The sequence below is a fragment of the Alternaria dauci genome, chromosome 2, assembly GCF_042100115.1.
Source record: "Alternaria dauci strain A2016 chromosome 2, whole genome shotgun sequence".
NCBI classification, from domain to species: Eukaryota; Fungi; Ascomycota; class Dothideomycetes; order Pleosporales; family Pleosporaceae; genus Alternaria; species Alternaria dauci.
In genome coordinates, this window is record NC_091273.1 from 625,200 (window position 1) to 642,853 (window position 17,654).

General features: G+C 52.9%; 3 protein-coding genes across 3 annotated transcripts; 1 reads left to right on the top strand and 2 right to left on the bottom strand.

The window, feature by feature from the left end:
* Positions 1 to 8,850: 8,850 nt before the first annotated feature.
* On the bottom strand, positions 8,851 to 9,455 carry ACET3X_002290 (uncharacterized protein; the record flags this gene model as incomplete). Its single annotated transcript, XM_069449016.1, has 2 exons — positions 8,851 to 9,099; positions 9,186 to 9,455. The coding sequence occupies 2 exons, from the start codon at positions 9,453 to 9,455 to the stop codon at positions 8,851 to 8,853; spliced, it is 519 nt and encodes a 172-aa protein (XP_069308837.1).
* A 3,520-nt stretch (positions 9,456 to 12,975) lies between these two features.
* On the bottom strand, positions 12,976 to 13,851 carry ACET3X_002291 (uncharacterized protein; the record flags this gene model as incomplete). The annotated part of the gene is made up of 4 exons (XM_069449017.1): positions 12,976 to 13,020; positions 13,085 to 13,171; positions 13,223 to 13,255; positions 13,429 to 13,851. 4 exons carry the CDS (start codon positions 13,849 to 13,851, stop codon positions 12,976 to 12,978), a joined length of 588 nt encoding a protein of 195 aa, XP_069308838.1.
* Positions 13,852 to 16,360: 2,509 nt separating this feature from the next.
* ACET3X_002292 (uncharacterized protein) lies at positions 16,361 to 17,368 on the top strand (the record flags this gene model as incomplete). The annotated part of the gene is made up of 2 exons (XM_069449018.1): positions 16,361 to 16,486; positions 16,535 to 17,368. 2 exons carry the CDS (start codon positions 16,361 to 16,363, stop codon positions 17,366 to 17,368), a joined length of 960 nt encoding a protein of 319 aa, XP_069308839.1.
* Between the last annotated feature and the right edge of the window lie 286 nt (positions 17,369 to 17,654).

The following is a 17,654-nucleotide window of genomic DNA, read 5'->3' on the forward strand; positions in this document are numbered from 1 at the left end:
CAGCTTGAAGCTTGGGCGGAGAAGAAGCCGCCAACGAACAGCTCCAGGGTCCGCGATCCTCACACGAACCACCAACATCATCACGAAGCACTTTGTCGCAACGACTACATGTCAAAGTTGGTACCCATTCGGAATTCCTCTCCAGCAGTCTACAGCTGGCAGGACACAAGGTCGTGCAAGTGGCAGGTTGAGTTTTCACGACGCCCAAGCCGCGGGAATAACTGGAATGCCTCCGATCAATCGGCCGTCCCGTGTTAACACACTGATAAAGCTCGTGTTACTATCGTTTTGCTGAGGTAACTAAAAACTCAAACGTTTTTCATCTACTCCGCGATTCGCACTTGCTTCACACGAGATTTTATAACCACGTCCAACGACTGTTGTTTGTTGGCTGACATTAACATGTGCATCGATGTACATCATTCGCACTTCGACTCTCTGCGCATATACTGCCAGCAATCCGGCTTCCATTCTGGCCTATGTGGTACAAAGCGAAAGCATTCCCATTACATATTCGCTGCGCTCCTGGCAGCAACCTGACAGTGGCCGTCATACGTGACCACAAGATACCGAGAACGTTCATTCACAATGTTTCCTTTGTGTACCGTCTAGAAAAGCCGAAATCCAGGAAAAGGCCACCATCCATGTCACAAAGCTCTAGAACAAGATTGTGGCTTTGTCACTTCTTCACAATGGCATCTAAGATGCTGTATGCCCAACTAGGCGATCACAATGTGCTTGCAGATCAAAGGCGGTATGGACAATGGCAATCGTCGCATGGTTATATACTCTCCGCGCGACAGGTTCTATTTCAGCAGTCAAGACAACAATTTTGAACAGCATCTCAGTCATGGAGAATCAAGCCGCCACCGAGACCACATCAGTGTCAACTAGCCAGCAGAACCAGCCCAGCCCAATGAGCCTACCAGGACACAAGCAGCTTCATCAAGCAACGGGCCCCATCGCCATCGACTTGAAGCTCTTCAAAGAAAAGCTAGATGTGGACTGCCGTTTTGAAGTATACAAGCAGGCATTCCCCGAGATAGACCGAGCCAACCTACCTAAGCCGCCGCTCAGATTAATCCACAGGCAAAGGACGCATCTCCTATTTACTGAACCATGCGAAAAGATCGAGGGACTTCACCCACCTAGCATCTTGCCACCTCCTTGTGACCTAGACAAGCCGAGGCGTGATGATGATTACCAATCGGATGAGATGCTATATGAAGTATCCAATGAGGATGGGCCATACTATAAGAAGATACCCTACGAGAGGTTGTCCGATAAAGCTTGGTCGGCCTGGTTTTCCTGGAACTGCTTTCCATGCGAGAGCCGTAGTGAAAATCGAATCTACAGGATGCTTACATCAAACTTTTGCAAAGACAAGGACATACGGAAAGAGCTACTGCAATACTACTTCCGGTTCGTGCAATTTGAATGGTCTCTGGGTAGTGGGCGACAACAGTGGTGTGAGCGAGGCCCCATGGAGTGCGCTACATTGCCGAGGTTTTTCGAGGCATTCCAGCCATCGGGCTTGACTGGGCAGCTGAAGCACCTTACCCTCGATTTTCCGTGGAGTTATACGTATTCCGGGATGACACGTGGAAACTCAGGTTGGGATTGTGTCAGATTAACATTCGACAAGGACGAGGCGTTCCGGGAGGATGCTTTGATTATGGGTAGATTGTTCGGTGTTCTTCACAAGTATAAGATCAAAGCAGAGTTGAATTTTCCCTGGACATGGGAGTTTCGACGACCTTATATACAGCGTATAGAGGAGTTGTGTAGAACACACTTGCGGCGTGATGGACCGGAGTTTTGGAAAGAGTATGGTGCCCAAACCGAAAGCATCTTCTGCGACGATGTTGAGTTACGTCGGCTTGCGGATGAGTTCGTGGAGAACGAGAAAATCCATACAGAAGGAGGAGCTCTCTGCAAGAATTTTTCGGACCACCGCTCGGACATTATCTATGATATCGATTTCAGCCAGTAGACATGCGCTCCGCGTATGAGTATCACAGCGCGGTTTAGGCGGCTGGAGTTTGCATATTTTTTGGGAGTTTAGCGCAGTAGCCTATGGGTTAGTTGTGGTCTCGAAATCTCTATATTCGAATGCATCTTGAAGTTGAATGGCGGTCTAGTTCACCAATAGCCTTGAAGCGACTTGCCATCTAGCCCTTCGAGTTTGCGAACAGTCCGTCAGGTGAATTTTGTCATAGTATTATCCAAACATCGTCTAATGCACAATCACGTACGAGATTGTATAGAACTTGATAGCAGTTGCGAAGCGACGAATTTAGAATTGACACCGGCATAATCGACAAAGCATCATCCGCTCGATCCAGTTCGCAGACAATTTCACTGAAGCGACACGATCCAGGGATAGTTCTCATGAACACCAACGTTACTATATTTACTCTTTCGAATACATGGTCGGATTTGGAAGCCGAAGCGGATGCAAGTGCTACGACTACTACGTCCATTGCAGCCCAAATGCGATTCAATCACGGTGCCAAGGATGAAAGGTTCACGGCTTTCTATCGTAGTTGGTCGTAGTAGGTATGGATAAGATCTCCCACATAGGAAACGCTCCAGCAGACTATTGAAACTAAATTTAAAGCAATAGATGTGTGAACGCGGGCTGTTCGGTGTATTCAGTCGGCTCTTTCGCGGCGACAAAGTATTGGAACGATATCTAAATGAATCTATTCCTCGGCGAGGCCGACGTGCCGAGAACGCTTGCGTGGGGATATGTCGATATGGATAACGGCATGGAAGAGCATGCACATACACCAAGTGCTTTGTAATAACTGCATCGAGGTGAAGTATACTAATCAAGCAATGAGATGGTTGTTTGGTTGTTTAGATAGGTTATGAACAGTGGCAATGATAAGCATACAGTTGCGCCGAGAGCCAAATGGAGGTGTAGATTATGATGATATCATCGAGACTTGTCATTACAATAATGAGGAAGTGTGGCTGGGAAGGACCAGCGTTACGTCATGTGAAGCACGGACATTGCCCGGCGATCAGTCGGGAACAAAGAACATCACGTTCCAAGATCGTCTCGAGGCTGTCTTGCACTTCGCACAACACAAACGGCAAGCATCTTGCCGCTATATTGAGCGCTTCAAAATGGGGCGCGAAAGCGCACAAGAGAAGGCTAGGCGATGATGCTGCTCGCTTGGAAGTATCCGCCAGCGGTACTGATTCTGAAACGCGCCGTCGTCTGGCCTGATGTCTCAGGCATCGAGGCTGCCCCTTGATATCACACTGCGAAAACTGAACACTGAGCAAGAATGTCTTGTGTACGCTCTGCTAAGTAACACCGTCTACCTAAGCTAAAGCGTACGATGTTTGCGCTCTGCTTCGACAGAGCATGGCGTGCGCCTCGAGCGAGAAGACATCACCCTTTTGAAGTGTTTACCTGCATTACTGGAACAGGATACATGACCTACTAACAGCGATTATTTCAGAATCTACTCGCCTACCGGCCTCGACGACCAAACGTACGTGAACACCATGGGTATGCCACCCGAGGGGCGGATCACAGTGGAGCCGTTGGAGCCAGTCTAGCGACCATCAGCCGGATGAATGACATTGGGCGACAGCTGCGCGAGCAAAGTTGAGAAAGAGCACCTGCCACCATGTCCGCTCCTGAGATAGGCAACACCCTAGGAGATGGGACACCTCTGCTGCCGTGACTGGATGCAAAGCAGACCGATTGCACTAGTAACAAGACACAATCCTGTGCCACTCGCCTCGGAGAGATTCATCGCAAGCCCATCATCGTTCGGAATCTGGCACTGGAGGCGAGCGTTGCCTATATCACGCATCGTTAAGTCTCTCGGCCAACAGCGCTTGCACGGTGATATCCACCTATCAATAACGGTCGTCTTATTGCGCAGCGAGTGGTATATGACAGCGCATCAGCAGTGTGCTATCGTCAGCGATGAGGAGCTATCGACCAGGCTTGGACTGGAGGGCGAGCGTGTTGGGTCGCTCGCTACCAGATCAGGTCTGCAACATGCTTCCGGTGAGTGGTGTCTCGGTCGTCCCGAACGCGTATTTGCTCATAGTGGGCTCTCACTGCTGTTAGGAAGTCCTTGAGATGCGAGTGACGCCGAGCGAGCATCTTCGCCGTTGGCTGCTTGCGCAGCACCTCGTCACTGTGGGTGGATACCCTCCAACAACTTCGCGTCATTATTGCAACGCCGCTGCCGGCTGACATGCAAAGCTGGCCATACTAATGCCAGTAGTCACGGGCTTGTCCAGCATGACTACACGACCTTGACCACCGGAGCCGGTCTCCTTCGGTCGACGGCGTAGTCATGGGATGTCCCTGACTGGCAAGACATCTCACCCGCAACAAGATTGCAATTGGCTGTCAGCACTGGATTCTGCATCTTGAAAATGTCAAAGTCAGGACGAAAGACCAGGTAGCCCCTTTCGCAAGAGCAGCGACTGCGGTAATGGTGAGGCGCCCACTCAGTTTCCCCCTTTGCCAGTACTCGTTGTCCTTCTCTAGGGAGCCATGGGGTCTTTGTCAAGAAACTTCCAAGCGAGACTATTACGACCTGGCTTGACTGACTTTTAGTTCCCCGGTATCTGTACCCGTCGGATTGTAACCCTCTGTTGTCACCAAGTGTCACAGGGGCTGCCAAACGACATTGCGGATTCCAGGAATGCACTGGACGAAGACCGCAAAAAGACTTACTGCAAGCGAAGCAGAATTATTGTATTGATTGGTCGAGGCGTCCTACTTCTTGCCTTGAGTTGCGGAAGCCACTGTCATGGTGCATACGCGAGCAATCGCGAAGGCGAACGGTAATGGCTGACTGACGTTATCAACACTATCACACAGATCCAAGTACCAAAAGTACTATGAAATGGAATTGTTGAGCATCTACAAAGTTGACTTCACACGATCATTCCAAGAGAACCTTTCGGTCATGAAAACTCATATCATGTGACTGAACCTTCACTGATACCCGACGGAGGTTTGACAGTACCTCAGCTCGCTTGCATGCATGCAGGCCATGAAAAGACCTGTCCACAAAGACCTGAGAAGACTTGCCAAGTATTTACGCAAAGACCAAGCCCTGCCGTTGTGGGAAACGGAGCTATATCAGCTCCGCATATAGCCTATGTACCTCGCCTCACGCACGACCCGAAAACAAGCAACTTTCGGCGACACTATTGGCTACGACTCCACTTTCTATTTTTCACATCCCTCCAATAGTATATTCGCGGGCCGTTGGCGGCGGAGCTGGCACGCATGCGCTACGTTGTGGTCAATAACTTTATTGACGCATTCAGAAGCACTGGACATGAATGGACCAACAAAACTATACGCGACCGATAGCAAGCAAGAAGAGCCGTGGCTGGAACAATAACGATGGTTGACCATTTACCAGGCTCCTGGATTCTTGCCTCTTGCTTCTGACAGTGCGCAAAAGATGCGGGATGCGGCGACGGCAAGCGGTTGACGGTTCAGCGCCCACCGGAGTATTATTCGCACCCGCGTTCGATACAACCCTTCACCGATTGACAGGGAACGGCGCACATGCAGGTGTTCACAGCGCCAGTGCAGCATCGCGCAGCAAGGCACCGAGCTAGCACGTCCTTGCTGTTAATCGCCGCAGTGGTGCAATGCAAATATTGTCTGTCAAGGTGACCGGTCAGGCTTCATCAGTGTGGGTCAACTTCAGGGATCAAGAGAAACCTGAAGTATGAGTTGGCTGATGTTCCAGGTTCCACAAGAAGCGTACTATAGTTGACACTCATGATCCTCGGGAGGATTGACGTGGTCTATTTGCGCGCGACAACGTTGCCGTTGAGCAAAGCACCCCGCGTCAGCCAGTACGCCTCGAGCGCCAATGCCCTCGCAAGATCTGTTGAGACGCCTCTCTGCACGATGAGCTTGTCTAGCACATTCAGCTTCCATCCAGATCGATGGCCGCGGATAAGCGAAACGATGCTAGGCTAGGTCTTCACTCCAAGACCTAGCTCACCTACCTGCCATGCCTCTGCAGTTCTCCCCACAACCCGATAGAGCCTACATCCGCGATGCATCTGTAAGCGAAGTCCCTTCAGCAGCACCGTTTCTTGCCGATCGTGAGTATACTATCTCCACTCTTCGCCTCGCTATTGTATCCGTGTCCATCAGCAAACGGTAAACATAGCAATCGCCACCTCAACATTGGAATATGAAACCGTTTGCCACTGCCACATGGCAGACGAGGATGCCACTACCAGGAGGAGGGCCTAATGTGAGGCTTCCCAATATCCATCGCAGCGGCTTGCCGATCCTTGATGCTTCTCTTCCGTTTTCGCCATCGGCATATTCCGTCGTCCCAGTTGGTGCGCATTGCCTCTATTCGTTGGTGAGATCAACGCCCCCCTGGCTCCCGAGAGAAAGCGGAGCACACGTAAGTAGATGATCGCTATTCCTTCCGCGCAGCGATGAGCAGAAAGGGAGAACCCATGGGGGAACGGCGGCAAGGAACTGCACAGTCAGGGTGCATGGATGGCTCTTGACGAGCAGCATGTGTGCGGTTATTCCGTGGAAGTGGTCATATCGAAAGCTTCTTCATCATCATCAGCCCATACGTACGTATGTCTTTGGTAGAGATCGTCCTGCTAAGAGTCAGGAAAACTTGACTTTTGCCCCGACTCACCCTATTCCAGCATATGCCTGCCGCGGCATGCTCGTTATGTGCGCGCGGACACACCCTAGCTGGTTGTTAAGACCATGGGTGGTTATGGCACGGCCAGTAACCGACGAGCTGAGTGCAGAAAGAGGCAACTTTAAAACAGGGTTCACCGGATCGTGACTGCACAAACCGTCACGACTGGCTCGGGTTTTGGACGAGTCGGATGCAAGCCAGCGCATATTCCTGGATTCCCAACATGGGAAGACTTTTCACGTCCGTCTCGTGTACTGCTAGGCAGTAGTAATCAAGTTGGGCGCAAAAAGTGTGGGTATCGAAGCTTTGCCCCTTCATTGATACCCACTCTGAACGATGCCCAGGTCGCATCGCGTCCGTTGTACAGAGCAACAGTTACGCCTTCTTGGCCATCCGCACCTGCATCCGCTCTGCATAGCTTACTTGGCCGTGGGCGCCATTTGGCGCAACAGTAGCAAGGTGCGTGCGGGAACAATCTACATATAAGCCAACCCGGATCTTAAGACAAGGTCTACCCCTTCCCGCATACATCACGGTCAGCACGCGCTTTGTTAATATCGAAAGTATGATCAGTTGGCGAGGACATATGTGTATCTTGATAATTGGTGATAATGCCGTGGTGTCATTAGTTCGAGAAGGCTGGGGAGCGTGGGGAAGAATGGAAGAATTGGGGAAGCGACGAACGCATGGAAATCGTGTGTTCGGCTGTGTAAGATGGGCGGTGCAGCGTTCGGCGCGCGTGAGTAGTGATGGAATGCTTGCTTAGACTGTCGTCCATGCTTGAGAGTAGAGAAGTGCCAGTGCTGTGACTGGACATGCTAATGCTTCCGGATCTGTTACTGTAGCTCTGAAATCATGTCTGCGCAGAGTATCAATACCACGGTGGCATGAAGTTTTGTCTTGAGCATGATGTTGTACTCGCCGGCCACGACTCCGATGACACCACCGTCGCCTGCAAAGCATCATGCCTTTAAGCAGTCATTTTGTGATAATCTTGAACGTGTGGCATCACGTCCACTATTCTTCCCTCATACCCGCGGCTATGTGCGTCTCAGATAAAAGTTCGAGATCTGAAACCCGGTGTTGATGAGACAACACCCCACAAAGGCCACATACTCCGCATTGACACATGTTCATGAACATGATGCGCATAATAGCATTCCAAATTATGATAATAGGTGTGGGTTATGATTTACATAATTTCAAGATGCGTGATCGCATATTGCGACGACGAGCAGGTATAGGTATTTGACATTAGATGTGGTGGTTATGCCATGTGGCATACATGCATTACGACGGAACGTATGAGATAAAGATGACAACAGATTACAAATGTGTACATCTAGAAACAGCAGGCAGAATAGACATGCGCCCTTGTTTCAGAGCTCATGGTCCACCAAGAACGTTCAGAGGATCAAGGAAATGTCTGCAAAGTTGTATCGCGAAGCAAGCGATGAGTATATATGGAGGAAAAAAAAAATGCAATGCGTGATAACAAACAGAAGTAGATGACGATACCGCCAGTGTACAAAGGAAAAGTGCAGTGATGGGGATAAAAAGACCAATGAAAATGCGCCCCTTCCGACTCTGCCTGGGTATCTTATCCTTCTCTTTTGCTCCCCTAGTTGACACGCCACTCGAGACACCAACTGTATTCCTCGCTGATATGTTTCTGTCTGGAAACACTGGCCGGCTCTTTCTCCATGCCATCCCCAGTCAACTCGAAGTCTCAACATTCCACAGGTATTGTATTCCCAGCTCGAACCCAGTGTCTTTCCCAACGCCGCCGCAATGCTGGACTCACTGGCAATGTGTTGCGCGTCGCAGGAACAGTTGTTCGTCGTGTCCAAAGTATGCAGGTAATTGGTTAAAGGAGTGTATATCTGAAGAGGAAGGGTATACCGTGGCCAAAATCGTGGTACGTCGTAAAGGAAATATGGAAAGGGATTAGAACGCTTGCGTGTGTATGTGTGTACCCCAAAAGGAGAATCGCCAATGCCGAAATCGACCACAAAGAAGGAGGTTTGTAACCAGCACAAACTTCGCGATACAACTTGTCTCCGCATGCGCCCATGCTATCTGTTTAGTGTTTTTCTTTTCTTCACCATGCACGTAAGCTCTCGAATTGGCCAGCCAATCCATCGCAATTAAGGTCGGCCAGTCATTGGTAAGTTGCGCCTGGATCGCTTGGGCCAGCGGCCATTTGCGACGAGGAATAGGTGCCCTGGTGCTGATGTTGTCGTTGTGATTCTTCCTCCTCCTCCTCTTCGCGCGCGGCCATCTCTACCGCCTCCAGTTGCTCGGCCTTGTCTCTGCACGCGGTAGGCGAAAAGCCACTGCCGACCTTCGAGGAAATGATGCGCCAACGGTCGTTCTCGTACTCCTGCATGGCGTTGCGAAGCTTTTGCACCTGTATTACCGGTTATGGTTAGCATGTCGGAGATTGTGGATGCGATACACGACGTCGTGCGTTTCATGACTAGGGTAGGGACTCACCATATCATCCGTCCAGACAGTGGTCTTTGCTTTGAGCTTCGTGCAGTACCGAACTTGGAGTGTGCCAGAGCTGCGCCCAGGGAAAAAGTCGGCGATTTGCTTCCACGTGAGGTTCTTCTTCTCTTTGAGATCGACAAGTAACTGGTCGTCCTCGGGTGTGAACTTGAGCTTCGGGCCGCGAGGTCGTTGTGCTGGCGGAGGCATTCCCTCTTGGCCTACTACGCTGGGGGGTCCATGATGTTGAGCGGGAGAGGGGGGTGCGCCCTCCATTGGATGATGTCTCTTATTGCGATGTGTGTTTGGTAGATGATGGTGGTGTGTGGGAGGTAATGAAGACTGTGGGGTTGGCGGTGGCGGGTATTGTTGAAGGGAGTAACCCTGCGTCGCGTGTTGTAGTGAGACGCTTCCCGTTGCTTGAGCGTAGGGGTTGAGTTGCTGCTCTAAGCTCGGAGGGAGATTGTGTTGCAAGTCGTCTTGGTGGCTGCGCTTGCGTCCGGCGGTTTGCTGGGGCGGCGGCGGGTAGCCCACGTTGTAGGAAGATGGAGAGTGCTGCGACATGGAGTGATGGCGCAGCAAATGGGGTTGATGTAGTGAGTGTGTCTCGATGTCTGTGTAGGTAGGATGGTGGCCGGCGCCAGCATGTTGGAGTGTTTGAGACTGGTGTGGCTGCAGGAAGGAGTGAGGGTGGTAACCCGGAGGCAATCCGGTATGGGAGTGGAGGACATTTTGATGTTCGACGTTTGAGGTGGGTATGTGATGTTCTTCCCCGGCATCGCCTGGTACGGTGTAGTCGAGGAAAGGGCCTCGATAGGGACTCGCCAGTGTTGCGATCACGCATGGAGACTACCAGAGCTAGGTTGCTCTGGCAGGCCGCCGCAGTGAGACCTAAGCCAGAAAAAGGGTGCCTTAGTTTGAGTTGATGTTCGGAGTTGCGATGGCTGTATCGCACGTGTTTGGGTATTTCGAATTTTTGTTATATTGACAAATGTTGGAGCAAGAAGAGGCTAGGGGAACGCGCCATCGGTCGAGTCTTATCGCGTGTGTTAAGCGTCTGGGTTGTTGAATATAGGTAGCAGCCTTGTAGGGGACAAACGAAAAGTACCTATGGCTGGGGATGGTTGTGAAATATAAGACTCGTGCCTGATGGGAGAAGGCATTAAAAATTTCGGGCAGTATGTCCCTTCAAAAGCCCGGTCCGTCTTGTGCGATTGCCACACGGACACAGGATCCAAGCATGTACAGCAATGGGTCGTCCCCACGAGACGCTCTGTTCCTGAGGAGCACCAAACGAGTTAGTAGGGAAGCCCAGGGACTGATTCTACGTCAAGCATAATGCGGTGATCAATGACAAGGAGGGGTGCCCCGGCGCACGATCTGGACGAGTACAATGCTGCAGGCCCTGGATCGTGAGTGGCTGCTGATGCAAAATGAGATGGGCATGAGGTACTCTGCCTGGCTTGCGAGGGGCCAGTGGGGCTCGGGGCGTGCGCGGTCCATGCCATCGTCGTTTATTTCTAGAATGCCGCCAGAAAGATCTCCAACGCCGTTGCAGGCGCTGCAGGAGGGATCCTGGCGCAGCGTGGTGGCCAGGAGATGTGCATTGAGGAGGTTCTGAATCGGCTAGCGACACGGCAGGGGCTCGAGGCAATTCCCCAAAGAAGGAGCGCTACGAGCGAACGCCGTATGCCAGATTGATTGAGACACAGTCTATCAGACGCGGAGCCAGGACCGCACTGGCGGGAGAGCTACTCGGGTCATGCTCGGCGGCGAATGGGTCAAAAACGGCCTGTCAGAAGCGTGCCGCGACGATGATGGCATTTTTCATGGCAACCTAGTGGCCTACCGCGCCTTGTGCTTCAGTCGATGGCACTTTATGCCTGGAAGAACCTTAGCCGGCTCAGCGCCCCATAGAGCATGATGGTGCTTTGCAAAGAAGCGATACTCGGATCAGGGCAGGACAGTTGGCTCTGCCGGCATTTACACAGCCGTAGCACCCGCCTGTAAGCCGTGGGACCGAGCGATGGCAGGGCCCTCGGTCATGGTTCTCTAACGCATAGGCATTACCGGCCTCAGATTGGCTCATGCGTGGGCCGTTTCAAGGTATAGAGTCAGGCCCTGCCCTATATGCGCTTCGTCATCCCCCCATGAGTTGGGATCTACCAGCCACAGAAATGTCCCGCCGCCCGCATTGGATGGCGCACTCCGGCCTGCTGCAGAAGCAGCGGGCGTACGGAGTGCTGGTGGCGAGCAGAGACGGGCATTGCGGAGAATATCGATGGATCATGTCTGAGACAGGCGCAATGTGCTGAGCATGGCGACTGAGGCGGTGGTGGTGGTAGTGGTGGGGAAAGGAGCGCGCAAGCGACTCGAACTCGACGTGCAACGCTAAGATTCGGGAACGATTCCACTCAAGCGGCCGGGATCTGCCCGCCTTCGAGCCTCGCATACATCTCATCTCTTGACTGCATGGCCGGCATGGCATCGTGAGTCCAGTGCGCCATCCAAACTGTCGCCCTCAGGCACGCCATCCACGGCTGCGCTTACTCCGAAGATGCAACCTCCATCCTTCCAGAGCTTGGGTACCGAGAGGCCACCACCAGCATCCCGCGTCACGTGACCAACGACACGACAGACGCACTCCCCGGCGGGCGGCTGGGTTGCCCCTGCTTCTGCAGCCATTGCTATGACCTCACCGCCGTCGCCATGTGTGTGTGACTTTCAGGTCTAGCAATGGTCTGCCCACCTCCAAGTACTCGACCAACGGCGCATTACCCGTTTAGGCTGATGCAGGCCATCGCGAACTATAGGCTCGACGGCGACGCACGATGCAGCCCTCACCATGCTCCCTCCAACAGACCACGCAATCCGCGACCATGCTTGCTGTCATGCCATGTGGCTGGCATCGTGAGCGGAGCGCGTGCAGCGCATGTACAGGTATGGTGAGTAGAAGCGCGTCGCGCCGAAACCTGTGGGCGACCAAATATCCCCGCCGCGCAAACTACTCTCGACATGACGGCTACGCTTAAGCGCGTCTTGGGCCAATATCGCGCCCGTTAAGATGGTTCGGTAGCATAGCCGGAGCGTTCGTCTAGCAGTAACCTGCGCCGTTACACGTGGCCATCGTAACCAAGATCGCCTACAACACCGCTGATCGCAGAAGAAAACAACCGACCATCATCTGCGCTGCCACTGCACCGACGGTAGGCCGCCCATATGTGCTACAAATAGCACAGCTGCCGGCCAATTCTACAGATCGGCATGCGGCGGCATGGAGAGGCGGAACGTTGAGGTGTGGCGACGCGTTGAAACATCTGGTCGAACCGCTGCAGGCTACCGAAACCAATCGTTCGTTGACGTGAAACGACAACACAAGCAAGATCGGCCAACGGCCCTTGAGCAAAGCATGCTTTGGGACGCTTCCCCCACATGTGACAGACGGTTATGTCATGGGTAGTTTGCCGATTATTGCTACGTAAAAAAGATATTCGATATTATGTCCAGGAGGAGCCTCCCTTTGCAAAACCATTGCCCGATTCTGAAGCCAGAGAAAAATCAATAACAGTGGTCAGCTTTGCCGAAACTCCTAAGCGTCTTTTGGGGAAAGAGAAGGCGGCTAGTTCCTTGTGCCTCCGCTGCCGAGAACCACGTACGGAAACACCAACAAGGACGAACGGATGCCCACCGCAGCTTTGCGCGTGCGATGCTCGATCAAGATAGGAAAGCTGGTATCATAAAGCGGGCCCCACCGGACTAATGCCGGGAAGACGCAGGCTGTGATCATAAGTGTCGTTCAGTACTTGCCGCCGAAGTTCTCTTTCGCGTACTGCTCGCATGCCTGGTGCACATTAGTACGAGCGCTTGTACACAAAAGACGACATGTAATAACAGCCAGAACGTACTTTTGCAGGTTTGCCGACCTTCTGTCCTATGGCCTTCCATTTGTTGGCGTCATACTCCTTGATGGCGGCAAGCAGCGCAGCGCTCTTCTTACTTGTCAGCACGCTCTCTATTGAACATCGCAGGAGCTTCCAACTCACTTCATCCTCAGCAAATTCGGCGTAGTGCATGTCCTTGTAGGTATGTCAGAGTGTGCGCAGTGCAACGATACTGATCGCCTGCCTACCTTGTACCAATGTTTCTTCACGCTCCCTTCTGTCCGCTGCGGGAATGTCTATCATAGGCAAAGTCAGCTAACTTTTCTTCAGGATCACGGCATTTCAGATGTCCGGGAAGGCTTCCTCACCTTTGCAATCTCGCTCCAGCTGTTCCCAGCATCTCTCATTTGTTTCAACCTCAATTCCTCAGCTGGTGTCCACGGCGTATTTGTCCGACTCTTCTTAGCCTTGGGCTCCTGCGCAGTATCGAAATCAGCCGTTGGAGGCAACGCTGCACTACCTGCTTGCGCCCCTGCGCTATCTGATGTACTGGCCATGGCTTCTTGCGACTGTCCCAGCGTTACAGACTTGCGCTTACGGCTCGTGGGAGATGAAAGTGGCGACTGCGGGCCAGGTTGAGCGTCCTGATTTGCTGTAGTGGATGAGGCCGCTGGTTGTAAACTAGGCAACTCTGGCGGCCCAGGGTATAGAACGGTCGGTTGCGGATTTGCTGCGATGGGCGACGGTTTTAGGCTACGCTTGGTGGAAGGTGAAGAGCTATCAGGGGACATAAGGTCAGCGCGTGCGGCAGGGTACCGAGTCGAGTAGGAGAAGTATCCTGGAGTCGCACGCAGGACGGGGGGGGGGGACAAGCTGAGAAGGATATAGTGGAAAGACTCACGACATGGCGGCAGACGGGGGCGATAAGACGTGGCCAGACAGACGGCAGCACGAGACAGCTTCACTGGGGAGAACAGGATGCGCCTATAGAGTGTAGTGTCATGCTCGTATATTACAGCTTCAGGACACTTTCAGAGGGTACGACGGCCAGACTGAAGGCAGTCGATCATCATGATATCCAAGGAAGCAAATGGCCTGTCGGTGCGAGCGCTGATCAAGTACAAGGGATACAAAGAGGGTCAGGATGGCATTTGACGAGCGAATGGGAGGGGGGCTTCAGCATGATGGTGGAGGACGAGGGCGACGCTGTGAGGTTAAGTGGCCGGGTGCTAGCGGGGGTGGGCGCCAACGCTGGGGATATCAAGTAAAGTCAAGTACTAGTACCTTTGAGCTAATGGGCCTGAGGGTGGTGGTCGAGGTATAGGTACGCGGGGACACGCTGCAGACAAGAAGCGGGGTAACAGGCTCTAGGGCCCGGCTCTGATGAACAGGTGGCTTTGAGGTTACGGGGACAACAAGACGAGTGCTTAGAGGGCAGCGGAGGTAGATTGCGCAGCGCGTGACAACTCTATGCGTCTCCAGCTTCATGCGAGTGATGTGGAGCGCCCCCGATCGGGTGTCGCGACATGATGGCCGTGTATTCAGAGAGGCCAGCGGCGCCGGCGGAACACTGTGGGAGAGACAAGTTGCATGCTGTCATGAGTGTCATGACGATTCCCATGCCATGCCGCGTTGGTCGAGTGACCCAAGATCATGTCACCGTCGAGTCGCTACCAATGCGTGTAGAGTGCCGCACAGTGGTCGTGATGACGGAGTTGCTGACGGATGGAGCGGGGCAGGGTGCATTGACCGGGCGCTCTTTCCTTGAGTAGTCGCTCGTGCTTTCCCTCTTCATCGGTCAACAACACAGCGCGAAGTCGCAGTCGTCATGGCGAGAGTCGCACAAACACGACCACATCACACGTCTGCTCCCTCTTCCAACCCATCTCCCCAATCCACCCTCGACCGCCAATCGCGCCCCTAGCACTGCACACAATCGTGCTGCATTTTAGCCCGACTTCAGTCGTCGCCGAGTGCGAGCCATCCCTGTCTTCTCCACACTGCCACTGCAGCAGCGGCTTGCAACCGTCGTGCCAAACAAGCAGCCATCACGCTCATCACCACTGTTGGGCGCGGGGAAGGCAAAGGTAATCGGCCTCCTGATGCTCTACCAAGGCCGTCTTCTCTGTTATGGGCCTGGATGCCTTTTCTACCAGGCTCCGCTCCGCATTCCAGCCAAGCTCCTTTTCCAGTTGCCTGACGCAGCGCCAGTATCACTACAAGCCACAAGCGTTTGAGGGAACCGCTCTGCCACAGCCTTACCACTGACGGCCTATAGCAGTTCTTGTGGCCTGCCAAGTCCTTCGGCCTCATGGAGAGCCTGACCTGTTGATGCTGTAGGCGGAACACACCCCATCCGAACGTAATCGTTTCGCCTGTCTCACAGCGTCGTCATCTGCATACCTGTGTGTTGCGAATCATCTCCACTCGTACTCTACTCGGTCCTTTTCCAATGAGCCTATTCTCGAGGAATGGTAAGAGATATCGTCTTGATATTGCTCAAAAAGCTCGTCGCCAATGTTGTTTGTCACTGCAAAGGGCAGACCGCCGGCGCACAGTCCTCTCCGCAGCCTGTCACAGCACAGACTGAGTTAGCGCCCGCCGTCGCTTCGGCACTGGTCGCTGCTTGTTTCCAGCCTTCCAAACATTGTCAAACCTCGCGCTCCTTCAAACCTGCTCCAAGTCCGACGCGCGCGGTTTTGAAACTGCCCCCGTGGGCCCCAATGAGGCTGACGTCCTTATGCGTCCCGCTCTAGATCTTCAGAGCCCCAGGCAACCATTTCCTATGCGACTTCATGTCCGTTCCACTTCCGGCTTAACATGTCTCGTGTCAAGGTTCTTCTAAACATTTTGGCTGCGAACGCTGTCCATGCCCCATGGCGCTGATCAGAAATCGAGTTGCAGAAGCGACGGTTTGAAAACGTTGCCAATGTCAGGAACTGCCACTGCTAATCGACCTGGTCTGTGGCCACTGACCGACCCGTTTCTTGACCACCGCCCAAACTCTATAATTGCTCCGTTGCCCCAAGTTTCGAGGCCTCAACCGCATCTGTTCAATCGGCATCTGTCTTTTGTTTTTTAGCAGCCTTGTAATACTCTCGTTTTCTTCCCACTGGTTTGGGCTGCCTACATTCACTTAATCAACATTGCTGAGCAATTACCTTTTTACCGACACACCGTGTAATACTTTCTTTTCAGAGCCAGACTCCATCACGACGAACAGACCTCCCCAGTGGAAACGACTCAACGACCCCTACTACCAAGTACAACTATCAACGCCAATAACATACTATCTTCATCATGATGCACCATCAGCCCCAGATTCTCTCTCCTCTCCCGGAGATGAACTCGCAGTCTCCTGACCCTTCGAGCCTCCGTGCTCGCAAGATGTCAGCCGGTGGAAACAGATCTTGGTCTGAAGATGAGGTATGTCAATCATGTCGCACTCAACAGGCACTCGCTAATATTCGCTAGGAAACCTACCTCCTCCAGACTCGCATGCAAAAGATGCCCTACAAGCACATTGCAGCACATCTCAAGAAGACTGAGCTTGCATGCCGCCTGCACTACCACCAGCTCTCGCACGGTAGCCATCGCCGCAAGCGTAACAACTCCGTCTCCTCCAACGCCTCATGCAGCTCGTCTGGTACTGCTCCCGTTTACTCTATGGCTGTCGACCAGGACGGCTACTCTCAGTCTTCTCGCCACAGCTCGCCCATGAGCTACTCCGGCAGTCCTCATGTTCGCGCCAACTCCATCACCACCTCCCCAGGCCGATCACAGCACAAGATCCTTCTTCCTAAGCCTCGTACCCTCACCCCTCGTGGTTCTCCGGAGCCATACAACGGTCTCCGCATCAACACCGAGGTAGCCCATCAGCCCAAGGTCGTCGACACTGACCGCCTCCGCTCCATCTACGAAGCTCGCCGTCAGCAATTCTGGGCTACAGTCGCCGCCGACTACGGTACGGATGTTTCTCCTGCACAGCTCGAGGAGATCTGGCGCAACGGCTCCAACGCTGTTCGCCCTCCTACTCCCGATGCCTCGCCCGATGGCAGCATCATGCACAACCCCATGTTCAAGCCCAACCCCTTCCCGACTTACATCTCGCCGGCGCAGAGTGAGCCAGCCAAGCACTACAGCCCCATGAACCCCATGGACATTAGCGCTGTTTCGGCTCCAGAACGCATGCCTTATGTGCTGCCAATGCCTGTCCCTTCCTCAGGCCGCCCGAGGGCTGGTACTTGGAGCTCGGCGCCGAGGGACAACATGCCTATTGCTAGCCTTCTCAATGATGATAGGAAATAGATATTATTTCATCAAATTCCTGTACTTGTTGAATCACCTTCTCGGGATTTAGGATTAGTATGGCACGGGCAATGACTTTTTTCCACTTCTCTACTTTCATTAATTCGCTGTTCAATCAATTTTTGTTTCTCTTACCATCTTCTTAACAGCTTCGGTGGTATATGTCGGAACTGGTATGATATGCATGGTTATGAGACGTTGCGCGTTTCGGATTGTTCATGCAGGAGTTGGTTACATTTGTCATTTTGGTCTTGGCGCACTCGGGCAATTTGCATCTAGGTGCTTC